Below are 21,778 nucleotides of genomic sequence, written 5' to 3'. Positions count from 1 at the left end.
AGGGTTCTACTAAATAAGTCTCTCCAAAGTGGCACACTGCACAAGTGTAAATCTACTGTATTAACATCCCCCCAAAACTTGATGTGTTTGTCCTCTTCATTATTGATCATTTGGTATCCTGGAAATAGAATAACTGAAACCGAACAAAGCCAGAGGAGAAATGTCTTTCAGTTTTAAAACAAAAAAACAGCTCAGCCTGCCCTGCCTCAATGTTTTCTTTTGATAAATGCTTCTGTTTCACCTCAGCATTTATGCAGCAGCAGGAGATCATTATTCAGACGCACCATTCGCTTCCATGGGCTTTCTTACAAAATTAAGCAAAATACTTTGAGAATGTCTTGTTTCTTAATTGTGCTTCCAACATCTAATTTTCAGGGAAAACTTCCAACAGTAGATAATAATCAGCACTACAGGTGACAAATGTGGCTAGCTAATGGATCAATACTTGCTAAAACACTTTGCAGATTATACAATAGCAGAAATAGTCATGGCTTCCAAAGTACCCCTCTCAAAATGTACAACACAATGCAACCTAGCAGCATCATTTCTGAGACAGATTAATTGTGCAGTAAATGACCTTGAATATTTTTTATTTTCAACCACTGAAGTTTTCACAATTCTCCATTAAGTTTGACTAGATCAACTAGAATTTTGGAATGTGTATATGTTGTTGATTTTACATATTTTTTCTGTTAAAAGGTTCATGACTGTTTCCAAACTCATTCCAACGATAGGACACTACATATAGATTTAGCGTTGCTTGGTTCCTGAAACTTGCCTCAGAGAGGCGAAGAATGCTCTTGGGGTTAAGGCACTGACCTGGAACGCAAGAGATCTGGGTTCATCCCCAATACTGCCCCAAACTCACTGTGTATCTTTGGGCAAATCACTAAATTTCACTGTACCAGTTCCCCAGCTGTAAAATAAGGTCATTAACACTTTCTTTCTCCCACCCTTTATCTTGTCAATTTAGATTGTAAGCTCTTTGGGGCAAAAACCATCTCTCTGTGCTCGTGCAGTGCCTAGCACAATGGGATGCAAGTTTTGGTTTCAACCTTTAGACACTACCTGTAATATAAAGAAATACACAAACACACACTGGCTTGCCCTGAACCTCTGACATTACAGAGTGCTACAGTGACATTCTAAGATGTATATTGAGGACAGATGGACAGAATGGTTTAGGCAGCCTCCAATGACTAAGTCAATGTTTTCCATAGCGCACTGAGTAGCTTAGACACGTTTCTTACAAAAATGTGAAACATTATTTACAATTACAAGTGCTATGTGCTAACAAACATAGCATGGCTTATAAGAAAACAGAACTACAGGCAAAATTAGCATATTCATGAGGTTTTAGAAAGCATGGCTATTCCAACATTCAGCATTTGTGACAGGTTTGTAAATACTACAGGTACATTTTTGCCAACTATGTTCTCGAAATAAGGTGTCAGGCGCCCTAACAGAAATATTCTGAATGCTTTAAATACCCTAAGGCTTAAAATAATTTGTTTTATTTTAAGAAGGAACCAAACACGAAAGGGCAAAGGAGGGGGAGGATTATCCAAATAAAAAAAGAAGAGCATAACGCCAGCCATGCAGCCCTGTTGCAGAATGTTACAAGATGTGCAGGAGTCTTGGGCTACAAGGCAGACTGGGAATGCAAGTGCTAAGCCCACAGACTCAGGGCTTGTCTACATGGGGAAATCTCCCAGCATAGCTACATTGGAGTAATTATTCCACTATAATTTTACCAATATAAATCCCTCGAATAAAAGTGAACAGTGTCCGCTCAGGGACCTATATCAGTATAACTGTAGCAAAGTAATTATTCTGGTATGCCTGGAAATTTTCCTGTATAGACATGCCCTCAGACTAACATATGCATCAGAGACAACTCTCTTCCTGTTCCCAGATGTGACAACACCCAGGAAATAAATGGTGGTGATTCAAACAATATATAATGTGCACAGAGGTACAGACTATTTTTAAAAAAAAGCTACTGTGTTCTAAGTACAACCCTTTCTGTTTTCGCTCTATATTTATAACTAAAATATGCTGCTGCATTTTTTTTCTTAAAGTAGTTAAGGGACACTGAAGGAAAATGGTCTTTTATAATGATTTAAACTAAAAGATAACATCATAAGACATTATTTCTTAGAAAACCCTGGAGTCCCATTTATTAATAGAATGGTGTTAAATGGGGTGAAATAGAAACTGAGTGTTGCCCTGAAATATTTTGCCACAAGATCACAACATGCTAATGAGATTGTGCCCAACCTTATGAATATTAATGCAGGTGGATAGTGTTCTCAACAGAAACCTTGAGTCAGTGACAAAAACCTACATAAAACAGGAGTTCCTCCTTATAAGGAAAACAGAATGTATTCAATTCTACTTTTCCCAGTTTGTGCTCTCCAATGTTTTGTTTTGGGTTCAATAAAATGTTTTGTTCGATCCTGTATGAAATTTTTCAACTGTTAGGTCTACCAACATTTTTGAAAAATTTTCATTTTGGGTCACCCCAACACAATTCCCCCCACCACCCGATTTTTTGTAATGGCCAGTGAATCGAACAATCAGATATTTACATAGCTCTGGTTGCGAGGTTTTCTCTATAGGTGTCTGTAACTCTAGAATTCAATGTCTTCCTTAATTTGCCAGAGCCCAAACTAACTGACTTTAAGGGCATAATGCTTTATGTGCAGATTGAATTTAAGTTCTTTGCACAATAAAGCATCAATAAATGTTTGATGAAGCTATTTATGTCAACGTTTAGGCCAAAATTAGGCACCATACATCAATATTTGGTCACCTAAATACATAGCCCCCATTTCTCAGATATTCAATATCTTATCAGGCCAGTTTTATTTAGGTGTTTAATGTTAGACACTGAATTCTGAACATGTTAGCTTAATGAACTTGATTACCCTGCAAATCACAAAAAGCAATGAAGAGTCCTGTGGCACCTTATAGACTAACAGATGTATTGGAGCATGAGCTTTCGTGGGTGAATACTCACTTCGTCAGACTACAAATCACAGGATGTGAACATGACCTTGTAACAAGCTGGCCTTCTCCTCAGCTCCCAAAGGACTCACTGCCACACCCAGAATCTCTTTTCTGGCAGTTGATTTCCCAGATCATTGCCTGTTAGGTTCACTCCCTCTGGGGCACCTGGCATTGGCCACTGTTGGAAGACAGATACTGGGCTAGATGGACCTTTGGTCTGACCCGGTACGGCCGTTCTTATGTTATGTTCAAAACAAACAAAAAAATAGTTCCTCAGTCCACTCTGGGTTACAGCTCCCAGGGTCGTCCTCCCCTCTTTTACCTCTTCTCACTGCTCCCAGTTCTTGCAGCTCCCAGGCTCTGATGAGGTCTCTCCTCCCCTCTAGGCCAAGTGCCCTCTTTTAACCCTAACTGGGGTCAGCAGACCAGACACAGAGTGCACTGGGTGCACTGGTCCTGCTCCCTTTTAAAGGGCCAGTGGCACCCTGTGACAGACCTAAAGGTGAATTGCACTACTACCTTGATGGTATAAGGAAAACAAGACTGATTAGATCAGGGGTCTCAAACATGCGGCCCGCGGGCCGCATGCGGCCCGCGGAGCTCTTCCCTGCGGCCCGCGGAGCTCCCCAGGGCCGCCCAGAGGGGGGGGCAAAGGGGGCAATTTGCCCCGGGCCCTGGGCTCTGCAGGGGCCCCCAAGAGAAAAGCGGAGGCTCCCGCCTCCGCCCCTCTCCTGGAGCCTTTCCCTCCCCCCCTTACCCCCCCCCTTACCCGAGCGCGTCTCCGTCCGAGCGCCTGAGCCCCGCCCCGATCCGAGCCACGTGGGGAGGGGGCGGGGCTGGGAGCTCTGGGCTGAGCGCTGCGCTCGGCGTGGAGCTCACAGCCCTGCCCCCTCACCACGCGGCTCTGAGCGGGATGAAGCTCAGGCCTCGCCGGAGACGCGCTCGGGTAAGGGGGGGGAGTGGCCGGGGCCAGGGCCGGGCCGGGGGGGGGGGGAAGGGAAGCGAGACCCGCCGGGCCGGGCCGGGGGGGGGGGGAGGGAAGCGAGACCCGCCGGGGCCGGGCCGGGCCGGGCTGGGGGGTGGGGGAAGGGAAGCGAGACTCGCCGGGCCGGGCCGGGGGTGGGGAAGGGAAGCGAGACCCACCGGGGCCGGGCCGGGGGGTGGGGGAGGGAAGCGGGACCGGCCGGGGCCGGGGTGGGAAGCGGGACCGGCCGGGGTGGGGAAAAGAGGGACCCGCCGCCGCCGAAGCGCAGCCCGGTCTTCGGCGGTGGGGGGCCCCTTCTGTTCCGGGACCCGCCGCCTAAGTGCCCCGCCGCCAAGCCACCAAACAGCTGTTGGTGGCGCTTAGCACTTTCCAGGAGGGAGGGGGGAGGAGCGGGGAGCCGCGCGCTTAGGGGAGGAGGTGGAGAAGAGACAGGGCAGGGGCGGGGCCTCATGGAAGGGGTGGATTGGGGGTGGGGCCAGGGGCAGCAAGGGGGCGTGTCAGTGATGCGGCCCTCGGGCCAATGCACTAGTCCTCATGCGGCCCTCGGGGTCATTTGAGTTTGAGACCCCTGGATTAGATGGATATATTTATAAAATAAGGATATTTTGGTAGAAACTTGGTGGGATAGTAGACAATCCTGAATTTAGGGAGAAATGCAGAATAACTGCATAAAATCCTTTTGTTATTTAGACTGTGGGGAAGGTATATATAAAACTTTACTTTTAATGAAGAGAAATGTTTTCTCTTTCACTGTGTCAATTTCACTTCATTTCTTATTTTGTGTGTCTGGCAGAAGGTTTTGTCATCATCACTGGAAGCAAATTCATCTACTGTGACATCCCCATTTGGAAATCACTCCAGTGACCACTAAAGAAATGTCTCAGAGCTACTCAGTCTCTCTTCAAGAATGTTCTTCCTCTAAAAGGTAATAGTAATTGAAAGGTCTTATGGGATGTCACCTAATGCCAGATAAAGGAGATTGCAATCTGTCTGTTCCTCAATTTTAGTTTCAATCAGCAATGCTATCTATAGCAAATACCCCTGTTTCTGACAACAGTCTTCTGAAAAAATTATTTCATATCATCTATAAAATGCTTCTTTATTTCTCAAGCTCTTCTACCTCACTATATATTATAATGCAGGTGAAGCAGCAAAGAATCCTGTGGCACCTTATAGACTAACAGACGTTTTGCAGCATGAGCTTTCGTGGGTGAATACCCACTTCTTCGGATGCAAGTATTCACCCACGAAAGCTCATGCTGCAAAACGTCTGTTAGTCTATAAGGTGCCGCAGGATTCTTTGCTGCTTCTACAGAACCAGACTAACACGGCTACCCCTCTGATACAATGCAGGTGAAGTGACAAAGGCTATATTTCTAAGAGACCTACTTTCACAAATGAACAACTTTATGCTCTAAACACAAATCGGGGGCTAAGGTCTTTATCCAGTAGAACACTTGAGCATATGCTCAACCATAAGCACATGAATAGTCCTGAAATGTGCTTAAGTGATCAGTGCTTTAAAAGCCTCTTTTCTATGCCTCCAGGCAGAGGCAGCTCTAGGCATTTTGCTGCCCCAAGCACGGTAGGCAGGCTGCCTTCGGCGGCTTGCCTGCGGAGGGTCCGCTGGTCCCGCGGCTTTGGCGGACCTCCCGCAGGCGACCCTCTGCAGGCACGCCTGCAGGAGGTCCGCCGAAGCTGCGGGACCAGCGGCCCCTCCACAGGCAAGCCACCGAAGGCAGCCTATCTGCCGCCCTCGCGGCGACCGGCAGAGCGCCCCCAGTGGCTTGCCGCCCCAGGCACGCACTTAGCATGCTGGGGCCTGGAGCTGCCCCTGCCTCCAGGAATGTTTTACAGAATTTCTCCTTGATAAGAAGTCTCTGTTTGGACATCTGCCCTCATGGTAAGGCTCCTTCAGTACAAGGGCTTTAAAAGAAGGACTTGTTTCCAGTACAGTATTAGTGATGCTAAAACAGAGCTCCAGAACTCTGTGTATTACACTTGGAAACTTTTCGCACCAACCAAAAGGCTCTCGTGGAATATGCTAGCTGAGTGATACCCCAAAAGTTCCTGAGGACTCAACACTGCTGCACAGTACAGAACTCCCTTTTGGCCCCTCTTGGTTACATTATCCATCCTTTTTTCATTTTATATTTTTTGCTCATGGGGATTAAAGATGAAATATATGATAAATGCACACACAGTAAAGGATTTACATTAAGAAGGATGTCATACATGTTTGGTATTTAGTAGCCACTCTACTTCCCATCCTTCCATTTTTACTAGATGGTGAAATAAATTACTTGATCTTGCCATAAGTTTAACAGTGTAATTTGCTGAAAAGTATCAGATCCTCAGAAGAAAAGAGATAAGCATTTTGGGAGACACTTTTTCAACATATGCCATAATACATGAGAACTGTTTAATATACGCATATTTCTGATGATTGAGAGCACCTTTTGAAGTCATAGGGTTTCTTGTACATCCAAAAAGTCACTTTGAAGGCGAGAGGTTCTTGACTAGACTTCTACTAATACAGAGTTTTCTTAATTTATTTTTAAATGATGTTCCAAAAAATTGTAACACGTGCCTTAAATGTGCTCAGTTTTCGGGTCACTGAACTAATAAGAGCTACTTGTAATAATCAGACTTACATAAGAGATGACAATCATTGTCTAGATACTGACACCATTAACAGAAGAGACTAGGGAATGAGAGCAAAGAAAGCTTTTGTCCCTTTACACACAGTCAGGAAAAATATCATTAAACAATTTATGAAAACAAAGTGACAAGGAACATTGTGCAGATAAGATAGTAATGTCAATGTGAATTTCATTATGCAAATTAATTAAATATGGAGAACAAGATCAGCTGTAGCCTGGTTTTGATAGGTAAATTTCTGTAGTGCTCTCTCATATAGCCCAAGACCCTTCCCCTAGCAAAACAGCTTTTTTGTTTAATACAAACAAAAGCCTTTCTTACAAACACAGGAAGAAGAGGTTTCTCCTTTTAAACTATGTTTATTTATGAATTTTAGGTGCAGACCCTCACAGATTAAATGTTGCTTGTTTCAGAAACTCATCTGCTCTACTCTGTTCTAAGGGGGGAAAATGTTTTAACAAGAAACTTCCCACCATTTGAGCATCAAAAACCAGGAAAAATGCACTGCTGCTTATGTAAGCATCATTTCTGAAGTCACTGGGAATCAGGCTATGTCTCAAGATGACCAGAGATACATTGCTTAGTGTGTCAGAAAATATAAAAACGGCAGGTTTGCAAAACTTAAAAAAGAAAAGAAAAAAGAGACTGAAGAATTTAACTATTATTTTTATATTATGCAGAAATATAATGAAATAATTTGGTACAAAATAATATATATTTAAAGATGTGATTAATTCCATTCCTATTCAACAAACCACTTAAGCATGTGCTGAATTTGGCAATGGATATTTTGCTGAATCAAGGCCTTAATTCGGAAGTTGAGTGTGGGGGCCAGATTCTGAGCTAGTGGAAACTAGTGTAGCTCTCCTGAAGTCACTGGTGCAGTGTTGATTTACAGCAGCTGTGGATCTGGACCAATATTTATAAATGCATACAGAATCATGCTGAAAACATGCTTAAATACATGAATGAGTTTATCTGAGAATATCTTAAACTAGGCCTTCAAGAAAAAGAACAGGGTAGTTTCAAACATTTGCTTCATGTAAATGGATTGGACTTGCCAAAAAGTGACTTTTTATGCAGGCATAAAATCTGCTAGAGGAAAGTTAGACTGAGTCACTGGATACATCAAAGTCAAAGTCCAGTGAATACAATTACTGAATGCTGTATGAACAAGAATGATACCTGCATTCATTTGCCTACTGCCATGATTTCAAATTTTAATTACACAAAAACAGCTAGTAGCATCAGTGACTGAACTCCACAGATTACCTTGATTGCTCTGTCATTATCTCTAATCATCTGCTGCTTCTCATCTTCAAACTTTTGTACAACATCCTGGAGCCGCCTTTCTGCAGCAAGCTGCTGCCGGCTGCTTTCCTCTGTCAGAGAGGAAATGGTTGTCTTAAGTTCAGCTACGATCTAAAAAGAAAACAGCATGCTAAAACTCCTTGTTCAGTGAGCTGTATGTATTTTGCATGTATTTATACTTGATACAAGAATGGAGTTGGCAAACTCCACTGTGCAAACTAAATATTTTAAATTAACATATTACACACTGGCAAGCATGAAATTCCACACAGAGAAAAGGAATATAATAAAACTGTGAATGGCATAATACTGCTGAACACAAAATATTTGGAAGAGTTTTCCACTATAACATTCCATAATATTTACTCATCAGAACAAAGCACATCTGTGATCTCAAACATATAAGATGTTTCCAGTTTTCCACTTCACTGAAATGTCTTCTTGGGATTTTTAGCAAGGCTTCAGAACTTTCTGCACTATAACAATCAAAGAACACTGAAATGAACATGCTAATAGCTCTTTGTCTGTTTGAAAGATACATCATAGTTTGATACTGTAGGTAAGAAAAAGTTGTACTTTACATACTTAACTGAAATGTTAAACTTGACAGGGCATTCCTGTGTCGTTGGGAGGAATGTATTTTATTTAACAATAAATTTGAGGTCTGGTTCAATGCCCAGGGACTTTTTACATGAAACACCCATGATTTGTTGACTATCTGAAATCTAGTTGTTTTACCCTTTTTATCACTGTAGAAAGCCATATTAAGCCACACTTCAGGGGCATATATTATAGAATGCTATGCTTAGACCCAAGTGTCCTGATCCAGTGAAGCACTTAAGCACATGCTTAACTTTAAGCATGAGAGCAGACCCATTGACATCAATGCAACTACTGATGTGATTAACGCTATGTTGCTCTACTAGGGCCACAGAGTCCAATCCTGAAAACACTGAAGCATAAGAATAGTCCAGTGATGATAACTGTACTACTCACACATGCGTCAGTGTTTGCAGGACGGGGCCCCTAGACTGTAGAGACATAACTAGTTTAAGGCCACGCTATTTAATTTATTTAGGGGGGAAATGGGAGGTTTCAGATGTATATCTGATATGATTATAAATAATGTTATAAAATATTTTAAAATAAAAATATTGGAATCATGGGAGAGGAGAAGGGAAGTAATTTTGTAAACAAATGTATTGTGAATTCATTTCCCTACAGTTTGCTAATGGATGAAAACCAGAAAGTGAGATAGACTATAAATAAAAAGTGAAACTGATCCTGCCGGTTTCAGTGACAATAGACAAAAATGCCAAAAATATACAAATGACATAAATTGCAAAATTAACACTTCTTATCTTATTAATAATCTAAACTTTTATCAATATCCAGTTTCATATGGACAGTATCCCTTTGAACTCTTATTTAACTGACAACTGGTTAGACTTAATGCTTTCATAATTTTTAAGGGGCAAACTAATTGTCAGTAAAAACATAAGGGCATGGATATTGGAGGAATCTCTAATTCCTGTAGCTACATGAGCAAGGAACATTATGGGTATTAATATCAGTAACATCTGTAAAATACAAATGTAAATTAAGAGAAAGGCAATATCAAGAATAATAAATGATCAAAAATGTTCTCCTTTATGTGGAAAATTAAGTTTTACATTATTTGGGTATAATTAGGCGTCTGCAATAACAAGGAAATTATCTTTGAAAAGGTAAAAAAGATTATAAAATGATCAGATGGTATGGAGCAATACAAGAACTTACATTAGAACTTGCTATTCAGTCCTTTAGAAATGTTCAGTTCTATATTTAAGTACTGAGATACCGTTTTCTACCAGTAAAATCAATGGGCACAAATGCAGAGCTAATTTGAGCAAATGCAACTCCAATAAAAGTCTGTAGTCTGAATTCAGCAGCAATATAAACGGTAGTCTGGGTCAGAAAATTAGCACCAATCTGGTATTTACTGGGTATTTAAAACGGAAGTAGAAGAGGGTGGTAACAAATGTAAATTGCACTCATTTGACAGAAAATACCAAATAAGTATAAATTACATTACTTTGCTATTTATAACCAATGCATAGTTATATCACTATGTATCTGCTGAATTTTGTCCATCTTATTTAGGGTAACAAAAATAGTAAGTTGGTTAAAATGCAGCAGTAGGAGAGGAAAGCACTGACATACTGGGAAGACTTCCTCTATTAGAAGTTTACTGGGTTAAGAACCTGGACATACATAAACATTTTAAAAATATTTTAAGAAAATCTTGACAAAAGTTGCCAGACAAGGAACTGCTTTGGGCAGTAATTCTCAGGAAAAAAAAATCTAATTGTTTAATTTGTATAAACTTCAAAAAGAATTTCCGGGAATATCTTCTTTGTGTGGGTGTTAAAAGTGAATATTCCAAGAGGCCACAGAGTGTAAGATTAGGCTGATGTCAGCAACATAACCAAATGAAAGTTACAAATGACCCATTATTAATGTTAAGCTACAAAAAATATATTCAAACAACACTAAGAGTCTGATTCAAACCCACAAAAGTAAAGAAATCCAGAATGAAACCCCATCTTTAACTCACCCATTGTATCAAATAACTGTAGCATACAATGTATGGTCTGTAAAATCAGCCACTGTTTAGAAACCCCTTACAATGGTTGTCACAGAATCACCAAAAGTAGAAATGTAAAAGATTGATTAGGTCATCTAGTCCAACCCCCTATAACAAAGGACATTCCTTACAGTATATTTGCTAATGCAATGTCCAGTTTCCTTAAATGGGTCTCAAACCACTTCTCTTGGAAGACTATTCCACTAATACATTTTATTACTATGAAGTTTGTCCTGATCTTCAGTTTAAATTTTCATTATCTTAGTTTGACAGTTTTATTCCTTATTACTCATATAGTCTTTTTGTAACATCCTAAGCTATTTCTCTCCCTCCTTGATGTTTATGCCTTTTACATATTCAGAGCTGTTTAGAAATGCCCCACCTGCCATAGACATAGCAAGCTATTATAGAGTTAGTAGCTAAGGGAACTTCAACCTCAGGCCTGAATTTCTTTATATTGATGTCAAAATTTCTGGATTATATCAATCTATTTTTGAGGTTTGTTTTCTTTTTATTTCTCTTCATGGTGACATACCAAATGCAAGAGGATTTTATAAAAAGTCTCTCAAGGAAGTTTTTAAAGTTGGCATTCCAGTCAGTCATCCCACTTTCATGTAAATGCATGCACAGAAAATATGCATTTAGATTATTTTAGAAATGCATATTATTTACCTAGACATAATAGCTATATATACTGTAAGAAATGTCCTTTATTATATAAAACATATTTACAAAGGTTTCTGATAAATGTATAGCGCCCTAAGTTTTTAGTGCAGCAGACTTGAGAATCCTATGATATCCCACCACAGTATTTATGTCCACAGTTTTGGCGACGTTCCTTTGAAAAGTAGAAATTTTGAAGATAGAAATTAAGATTCATTATTATTAATAAATTGCAAAGTGTTTCTGGCTTAACAATAAAAGAGATGATTTGTAACTTCCATGTTGCTGCCTAGTATGTGGGCGCTTGAAACATTCCTTATATTTGTTGGCATTAAGGGAATATTTGACAATATTACTTTTGCTGAGAATAAACCTTTATAACCAAACTCAAGGTTTCATTTGTGGTTGTGAGACTCTTGCTTCTCAGAGAAGAACGATGGCTACATGCAAATCCTCATGACAGTTTTTACACTTTAACCTTCAATTGCATCTACATATTCTACCATTGTCTAAAACCATGCACTAGGAGCATGTTACTGGTATGCTGTACCAATATACCACCACTGGCTAAGAACCCCTAGTGTTGGCTCCGCTTATACAGACAAAGCTGTGCTTTTACTGGTATAGTTTATTCTACTTCCTCCTTCACCAAGCGAAGGAAGCTATACCAGTAAAAGCACAGTTTTAACAGTGTAACTGCATCTACACTAGAGGGCTTTGCTGGATTAGCTATCTTGGTCATGGATCACACCTCTTCACTCTCCCAATCAACAGCTGGTCCAGCAGAAGTCTGCAATGTAGAGGTAACCCAGGGGTCAGCAACCTTTCAGAAGTGGTGTGCCGAGTCTTCATTCATTCACTCTAATTTAAGGTTTCACATGTCAGTAATACATTTTAAAGTTTTTAGAAGGTCTTGTTCTATAAGTCTATAATATATAACTAAACTATTGTTGTATGTAAAGTAAATAAGGTTTTTAAAATGCTTAAGAAGCTTCATTTAAAATTAAATTAAAATGCAGAGCCCTCCGGACCGGTGGCCAGGACCCGGGCAGTGCGAGTGCCACTGAAAATCAGCTCGCGTGCCGCCTTCGGCACACGTGCCATAGGTTGTCTTGCTTACGACCACCATTTTTTTTGATTGACTTGAACTGTAACGGTAAATTGAATATACATTTTCAGTTCCCATGTCAAGGGTCATCAAAAACATTTTATGTTAATGAACAAACAATCCCTCAATTAAGAAAAAGCAGTTATCTTTTATGTCATGATGTAATCTAGAATTCTTTTAAAATGTTTTGGGCTGTTAAAAAGCTGCGTCAGCATTCAACAAAATTATTGGATTGGTTAAAGCCCTACAAACGGTAAATATCAAAACTGCATAGTTGGGCTAAAATCCTGTCATCAGATATGTGGCCAAGAACTGCCTTGTAATAGCCTATAACCTTCGCCGTTTTTACAAGATGCACGGTTATGCAGGCCTGCATACAGGGCCAATTTTGCCTCAATTCTCAATGACTGTTCTCATTGACTCATTGTTAATGGTGCTCATGCTCCCGGCAGGATCTGACTCCCAATAGCTAAGAAACAGCAAGCTTAAAAAAAAGGCTTTAATTGGTCCGTTAAATTTTCTGGGATTTTTTTTTAAAGTACTGTAATAAAATTTGGGAAAGGCAATTGCTATTTGATTTTGGGGGAGTAGCAGGGAGTTTTGGACACAAGAAAAATGAAGTTCCAGAATAGAAGTATGGTAAATACATTTTTCATTTTAAGATTCCAAATCAAGCTTACTAATTTGAGGTTCTTGTTTTCATGTTGCCTACCTGTGAAGATTTGGCCAACTTCTGACTGTATTCCTTTTCAATCTGCTTCAACCTGCTGTTGGCCTGAAATAGACACACACACACAAAAGGAAACCAGATTAGCTCAGATGAAGAATGTGTACAGACACTTTGCCACTGACCCCTACGCTTGGCACCTCATCTACATGCCTATCACTAAGCAGCTGGGATCTGTGCCAATTCCAACGCCCTTTTGTGGCAGCCAGAAAACCACAAGGGCTTGTCTTTGATCTAGGGCCAACTATTCATCACTTAAAAGAGAGGAAAAATTGTACCTCTGCTGCCAATTATTAGAAAAACATAAAGGCCTCTACGGATAAAAAAAAAAAGGAGGGGGGAGGGAGGGGGAGAGAGAGAGAGAGAGAGAGAGAGAGAAGTTTATCAGGATGACTTCATCTCTGTGAGAGGAAAAAAGGGAAGAAAAAAGCCACAAGTTCCAGTGGAGGCTGTGAGGGTTCAGTGTGACATGTATTATATGTTTTCATGTGCCAGCTGATGTCTGCAAGCTCCTTTTGTCAAATCTTACTTTCTTTTTTAAGACTGCTGCTATTAAACTGAAAACCAAACCCAAGATGCATCAGAACCATTTGGGCCCTCTTTGACACACAGCTCTTTCCGCCTCCTGGCATATCTTTTATATCTCAAAGATAAGGAATAAAACAAAATTGGAAACAAGGCCACTTTGTTGTTCTGATATCATGGGTAACTGAGAAGCAGGTGTAGCTGTAATCTAGTGAAAAAACCCACAGCTCTTAAATTCACCATTAGTTTTCATCCAAACTAAGGAAACAATTCTGAAATGGGTTGGAGATTTAAAAGCCATTGCTGTACTACAGCCGATAGACCTGTCTCAAAAAGTTTCCTCATAAATGTTATGTTAATGGTTCTCGTATTCTTGCTTCTAAAATTTGAGGCTAAATGTCTGAGAAAAATGTATCTTTCAGTAAAAGAGTACTCTGAAAGCTGAGTTTTGAAGCAAGTCTAGGGTGAGCAGCCTTTCAAAGGGATCTGTTCACAACATTAGACAGGACAGAATCCATCACAAAGCCCTGATGCAGCAGCTGGCTCTGTGCAGGCAGACCCCAATGTCAGTGTGGAGCTAAAACCAACAGGGCTCTGTATGGCGTAGGGGCACTGTGTGGAGCCAGTTGCAAAATTGGGATTTAAGGCTCCAAATCCTGTGAATGCTTATGCATGTATCTTCACTCAAGCGAATAGTCTGATTTACTTCAATGTGACTACACATGCTAAAGTTGCAGACATGCGTAAGTCTGCAAGATCAGAGTCTTAATGAATATACGTTAAAATAGTACAGAAAATGTGAAACAGCTAATTTAGAAGAATATGAAAACTTTTACAATCAATGCCCTTCTAAATGCTATTTTTAATGTAAAATATATTAGTCAGTTAAGAAAATTTATATTTCACCAAAATATTTCATTTTTAAATCGCAAATTTCTTCAGATTTAACTAGTACAAAGCTGTACGATGCATAGCTGTTTCCATATTTAACTATTGTATGGTATGAAATACACCTGCTCTCAAGTATCATCAGAAACACTTCTCTAGTGAATGAGTATAATTTTGAAGTCCAAGGGAGACGAGAATGTTACCATTTAATTGTAGGACTAATCAAGTGTTCTAGATCATGAGTGGATGCGCTACCTTTAAATCTGTGCCTAAGATTCTATTAATTTCTCTAAGTGAAGTGAAGTAAACAAAGATTCTGAAATAACAGGTGAATTACATTTAAAAGTAATCTGTTTGTCTAATTTAGGTAATCTACTGAATATGGGGTCCACTCAGTCCTAGCCAATATATGATATAGTGATGGGTTAATTGAAGAAGAATTTGTTGTGTGGAAGCATCACACAGTTTGTTCCAATCTACACTTTTCTGCATTTAACACTTTTTTCTTTAATAGTCTTCTGGTTTCAGATCACTTATTGCCACCACTGTGGGTCATAAAATTATTGTAACTGGCTGTTTATCTTTAGGGCAAATTTAAAAAATACTTACTGTAGTAGAAAGATTAAGTTACTTTATACTCTCAGATTTTTCATACACACACACACACACACACACATATATATATAGATAGATAGATAGATAGGTAGTGTGTGTGTGGAGAGCAAGTGAGCTGTTAGCAAGACAGTGCAAAGTGTGTCACATTAACCTTGTGTTCACTCTTAATCTGCCTGAGACTGAAGGACTTCATCTCTCATATAGTCAATTTTATAACCTCTTGAACCCAAAGAAGAAATCTTAATAAATAAGACAAGCACACACCCATAACTTTCACAAACATATCAGAAGTTAGTCCACACCGAACTGAGCTGGGGCAGCCAGTTTGACAAACAATGACCAAAAAGATCTGAAGAAGAAACTTGCTAAATTTCAAGGCTTTACTCTTAGCGGAACACAAACCTCTATAATACTGTTTATAGTAATCTGATTTAAAATTAACTATTGTGTTTAATTTTTTAAAACTAAAGACATCATAACAGCTTTAATAAGATGGAATCAGAAGTGCAAACCAACCCTCAATAGCTCATTTACTGCTCTTCTTTAAATTCATCAATTAACCCCAAATTTTTATATACACGTTCAAGCCTAAACTTTCGGAGGTGCTCAGCATTCACAGCTCTCCCTGAAATCAATAGAAAAGTGAGTGCTGAGCACACCTGAATATCAGGCTCTACGTTTCTCAAGTTGGGCACCTAAAAATTGAGGCCCCTAAAACTAGTGGACACTTGAAAGTATATGCTTCAACTTTTATACGTAGTTCTGTCCCATTTTACAGGACTTTAAAGCACAGACACTGCAGTTGGTGCTACATAGTACGCAATTTCTGCAAGTTATATCACACTGGTCAATCAAATTGATTTTTTTAAAAAAAACCTATGGTGATACAATGGGGATCCACTTCAATTATCTTATGTTACTCCAGAACATATGACATCCCCATTTTGCACAGAACCTGCACCCATATTCATTTGAGATCTTTGACTATGGGCTGTTGCTTTGTAGCCTGGGAAGGCAAATCTGCCCCTTGCCAACACATGGAACATGGCTGTGCAAAAGCGCTCTTACTTAGGCTTTGTGCTGGGTAAGCATTTTTCTATGTAGTGCTTACATATAACTATATTTAGAGAATATAGTTTAGGATTTAAATTAAATTTATCCTGACAGATGAGGAGACTAAAAATGGAATGGTGAAAAGAAGCATCAGTTTTCATGGACTGTTTCAAAACTGGGTCCACCTGTCATAATAGGCCAATATGATCATGTACTATATGAAACATAAGCTGCTTCTGTATTAATTTTAGCATATTTCCTCACTTTCAGGTGACATGTATTTCAGAAACAATGATGAAGAGGAATCAAACTGGATAACAATCCTGTGGAAGGTCAGGCAGTATTCATTACGGTCTAACTTCATAGCAATGGACAGCAGGGTCAATACAGTTAATGGTCCTAAAACCTAGTTTTTCATGGGCTTTATGTAACTTCTGTAATTCACATCTGGCTGAAACATCAGCTATGACATGCATTTTCATAGTAAAAGGGCTTAAATTCAATAAGCCATGGTAGTTTTTGTTTCGTTTCACATGTTTTAAGACAAACTTTAGTTAAAAATGACTTTATTGTGAAAATGTTGTATGTACTTAGTTTATGTTACAGAGTAGAGTCTTTTGTATTAAAACAAAATATTTTATGGCCTTGTTACAGTTTTTCAGCTGTAAAAAGCAACTACAGTTTTGTAACAAGTTTCATACATCTATAATTCATACTGTTTATATCCAAACTATAGATGCTAAGTAAAACTGTACTGACTTCAATGGAACATCAAATACAAACAATTTAATGGTATTAGACCCATAGCCTACAGTATATGATGTTTGAAATATTGGATACTATGTTACTGAAGACTGAATTTTATTTTCTTCTTTTCATGAAATACAATAGTACTATTAAAAATAAAGGAACTTAAACATAGCAACCAATTATGGGAACACACTCCAGAAAAGTCTGAAAAATACTGTGTGTTATCAAAAACTTTAATCTACTTTTCAGTAACAACATTGCTGATTAGCAAGATATTTGCGTGTAAAGAGAAAACAACTTTTCATCATTCCATTCTTCCACTCAGTGGAACTATGGTCCTGTTTTAATGACATTATAACCACTTACCTTGTGATCAGTTCTGATTAGAGCTAAGTGGACTTTTTTTTTTTTTTTGGCAAATAAATGAGAGAGTGAGAATGAGAGAATACAAAGAGTGAGAATAACTCTATAGCCTGACAATTATGGCACTCACCTAAGATGTAGGAGACCCAAGTCCCTGCTCCAATAACGATTTAATTATTTATAAAATGTGGCACAGCTTCAACAGGAGAGATTGACAAAGACTCACACCAAAATATCCCATAGCTTGTGTGGCTAGGATACTCCTATGCAATGTAGGAGATCCAAGTTCAAATCTCTTCTCCATATTAGGCAAGGGTGGGGGGCTGAACCTGTGCTGACCACATTCCAGGACAGAACCCTAACCATTGGGCAAAAGGTTATTAAGGAGGTCCCCTTCCCGGAATCTTATGAATCTACTCCTCTGCTTTCGTAAAAATGTCAGCTCAAAAAGAAACATTTTGACCTGACTTGATACTGTTTTTCAATTCACCAAAACAGTTAGAAAAAATGGTTTTTGGTTTGATCCAAAATGAAGCTTTTTGCCTACATTTTGGCACTGTCAGCAAACCGAAAAATCCATTATTTGCCCAGCTCTACTTCTGACATCATAAATACTAGATTATAACTCTCCTGAATGAGTCAGCAACAGAAGGTTACTTATGTAAGTCAAAGTTTCTATTTATAAACAAATATCTTGATGAGTAAAAGCGGAGAAGAAAGATAATGACAAGTAGAGTTGGTTCTGGCAAAATATGTCTTTTAGTTTCCAAATATGGCAGGGTTTCTATGAAATGTTAAGGCTCTTACTTCTGCCTATAATAGCAAGAAATTCCAAGTTTATGATTTTGTCCTTAACTCATCCTGGTTTTGCCTGGTTACTGAAGAACATATGGCATTCAAAATCTCCCATTCTTTGGAGACATCTACAAAACATATGCAAAACAAGGTGGTTAATGATCAAAAGATAAGGTATACAGGTGTAGTGTGCATAATTAGGGTCATATACTGCCTACAATCCATTGAAGTCAGACTGATGCCAGTGAGAGTTGTGCAAGCAGATTAAAGGATATATATTGCCTACAGTTTTTTCCTTCATCCTCACAGATCTAATGATTCCACTTCTAGGCAAAGAAAATGAGGTGGACAAACACTGGTTTGTTTAGTGCTAGCATGGCTAAGTGATTCAATCACCATTCAGATAACATTTCAATGGTGGAATAAAGTGCAGGACCTCACTGCATATCTATGTCTGCTTTTTAAAATCTATTTTCATCCTCCTTTAAGATTCCTGTGCCATGCAGCAGGTGATAGTGTTTGGGATTGTCTACACTAGCAGCTCTAGCTTTTTAGCTCTGAAATTGATCTCCCCCGTGATGGCATGTGAAGACTAGCTGTGAGCACCCAGCCCTGACACCAGAATGTTCATATTGTCACCAGCAGAAGACAAGCAGTAACAGCAGCTTTTAGAACAATCAGAAGAGGCAACATAAGCATTAGCAAGAGCAAACTGCAAAACTATGAAATCAATCATCTATTACATAGAACATTACAGGGATTTATCACTAAATTGAGCTATCCTATTCCTCTATTACAGACTCCACAGTGAAGGTCATTTATGGGCCCTGATTCTCCATTGTAGCTAAGGAGCTCTTGATGCAAGATTGGTGGGGGCAAAGAAGAAGGCATGGGGGATGCAAAGATATCCTAGGGATGAAGACTACTCTAATTTATGTGGACTGCCAATGAACCCCAGGGGTCATTTCAGAACCTGAGGACTTGCTGAAAATAAGGAAACCCCAGCTAAATTCCCCAAGTCAGCAGCTGGGAGGGTGGAGAAGAACCCATTCCAGCAGCCACGGATTTCCCATATCCAGTAAGAAATCTTCTCTAGGGCTGCTTTGCACCAGTACAACTGAGCAAAGCAGCCCCAATGTAGCACAGAATCCGCAATATGACATTCAATTAGATAACAAATAATTGGGGAGGATGGGGCAGAGACAGCAAAAGGCTATTTGGTGGGAGCTTGGTATTTATATTTGAAAGACACCTTTTTCTAATTGTTCAAAAAATCCTATCCAAACATTAATACGTGGTCATCTGTTTAGATCAGGGATCTCAAATTCAAATCACCATGAGGGCTACATGAGGACTAGTACATTGGCCAGAGGGTCGCATCACTAAAACCTTTTCATACAACGATACAAAAGTATAGTAAAAAATGAAGCGTAATATAGTATGCTATTAAAAGTCAGTGTATTAACTTTTTAAAAACTGTAATGTGAAGAGGGGTTTTAATAAAATATAAACACCTGTAACTATTCCTTATGTGGTCAGTAAGACTGATGATGATCTACACTAACAGTCTATCAACATAGCTGTAATGGAAATAACTTTTTAGAGTAACTATTCATACAAAATACATTGCCACTTTTAAAAAACATTCTTCCCAACCACTCACAGCAAGGAATCATACATGCTGAACTTCATACCTCAGACTGCTCATGTAATCCATGAGGCCCTGCCCTGCCTCTTCCAACCCTTTCCCCAAAGTCCTTGGCCCAACTCCGCCCCCTCCTTGCCCCTATTCCAACCCCTTCCCCAAATCCCCACCCTAGCTCCGCCTCCTCCCCTGAGGGCACCACGTCCCCGCTCCTCCCCCCTCCCTCCTGGAAAGTCCTAAGAGCTGCCAAACAGCTGTTTGGCAGCAGGAAGCACTGGGAGGTAGGTGGAGGAGCGGGGATACAGCGTGCTGAGGGGGGGGGCGGGTGGTGAGGGGAGCCTGGCTGCCGGTGGAGTCGGTACCTATGGCGGGCCACAGGAAATAACTCCGTAGGCTGCAAGTGTTTGAGACCCCCTAGTTTAGATCAGTGTTTCTCATATGCGGCCTGTAGCAGGGTGGACCCTGCTCCGGGGTTTTAAGGGGTTAAAAGTGGCCTGACAGAGCTGAGCTGATTGGGGAAGTGGCTACAGCTGGGGGCCACACCCCAAACTGAGGAGCAGGGCCTTATAAAAGGCAGGGAAGCTAGGAGCCCAGACAGTCTCTCTTCTGCTTTCAGAGAGAGATGGGCCTAGCTGCTGGGAAAGAGAGACCAGGTACCTGAGTGCAGCAGGGCTGGGGAAGGCTGAGGAGCCGGGGAGCTCCAGCCTAGAAAGCCCCAGGCTGCGGCCTACGAGTGGGCCGATAGGTACTGTGGGTTGCAGAGGGCGGCCCAGGGGTAGGACAAAGCAGCAGGTCCAAACCCTCCTTGCCAGGGATGAGTTGGCTGAGACTGCAGTCTGCCCAGAGTGGGGGGCTAGACAATGACTGGCAGTAGCCATACACTGAGGCAAGGTAGGGATAGAGGGTGAGGGTTCCCTAAGGAGGGGAGGCCCAGAGAGACGGGGGTTATTGTCAGGGGGCAGCACCCCAGAGAAAGGGGCACCGGGTCCAGGGAGGGACACGGGGGCCAGACGAACAGGTGGATCACTGGCCTGCAGAGGGCGCTCCGGCGCTGGACGGAGCTAATTCCATGAGTCACCAGCAGGAGGCGCCGCGGGGGTGAGTCCAACCCGTTTACACGGCCACAAGCGGCTTTTTGTGGGGCCACAGCCTCTTGGGGGGAAGCAGTGTTAACAAACATAAAAATATCACTTTTCACAAAAACAGGCTTACTAGCTAGCAAGACTTAAAAAGAAAAAAAGCCACCAAAAAAGCACAAGAAACAACAACAAAAAAAGACAAGAACGTGCAAAGCACATTATTTGTTTCTATTCTGTTTAGGTCCAGTAAAGAATAGAGACAACTGTACATTATTTTTATTATTGAGTCTGCAATAAAAACCTATAGAAGAAAATTACAATGATTTGGACATGTAAATTTCATGTTTTTTGTTTTTCCTAAAGTTAATGAGGTATTTTAGGAAAAATTGTCAGAGCGGCTACCAGCAAGAATTGGTGGCCACACTCTGAGGCCACCAAAAAAATTCTTGTGAGACCCCTTGGTTTAGATGGTCTTGAGGAAGTTACAACGTGGAATATCCTACGGTAAATAGAGTCATTACTTCAGATAACAGGGACTACAGCCTTAAATATTATCGCCTTAAGAGTAGGACTAAAGGAAAATTCCCTTGTAAAGTTGTCTGTAGTTTCATAGTATTAGAAATACAAATAGTATGGATATAACCAAACAGAGTTTCATCCTACTAATTTTCACCTATCATCATGGTCACCTACTAACTACTTCAGCCTGCCAAATATTGTTTACTGGAATGACATGACAGAAATCTGCCGTTCATTTGCTGTTCTTTGTAGCTTGTAAATCTGGTCACTTGTAAATATAGTCTAATTTGTACATGAAGACAAAAGTATTATTTTAAATGGTATCTACACAAAGAAAATCTCAAATAATGGGCCCACTTCTCCTCTTACTTGAGTGTAAAGTAAGAGTAACTCCACCAATGTCAACAGAGTTACACAGACATGAATCTCACATGAGAGAACAATCTGACCTCA

General features: G+C 40.2%; 1 protein-coding gene across 4 annotated transcripts in view; it reads right to left on the bottom strand.

Annotated features, from left to right (window-relative positions):
- The window catches only part of CEP112 (centrosomal protein 112), a 271,084-nt gene that overhangs the window by 37,303 nt on the left and 212,003 nt on the right, over positions 1-21,778 (bottom strand). For 3 of the 4 annotated variants that reach the window (XM_044984032.1, XM_044984034.1, XM_044984033.1), the window contains 2 exons: positions 13,079-13,141; positions 7,931-8,080 (listed from right to left, as the gene is read on the bottom strand). In XM_044984032.1, the coding sequence (XP_044839967.1) occupies positions 7,931-8,080; positions 13,079-13,141 (213 nt within the window). Of the gene's footprint in view, positions 1-7,930; positions 8,081-13,078; positions 13,142-18,101; positions 18,211-21,778 lie in introns of those variants that run through there. The other variant, XM_044984036.1, reaches the window with a different exon arrangement.

The sequence above is a fragment of the Mauremys mutica genome, chromosome 12 (assembly GCF_020497125.1).
Source record: "Mauremys mutica isolate MM-2020 ecotype Southern chromosome 12, ASM2049712v1, whole genome shotgun sequence".
Taxonomy (NCBI): Eukaryota; Metazoa; Chordata; order Testudines; family Geoemydidae; genus Mauremys; species Mauremys mutica.
The sequence above is the reverse complement of the archived record's forward strand: the minus strand, read 5'-3'. Positions and strand labels throughout refer to the sequence as shown.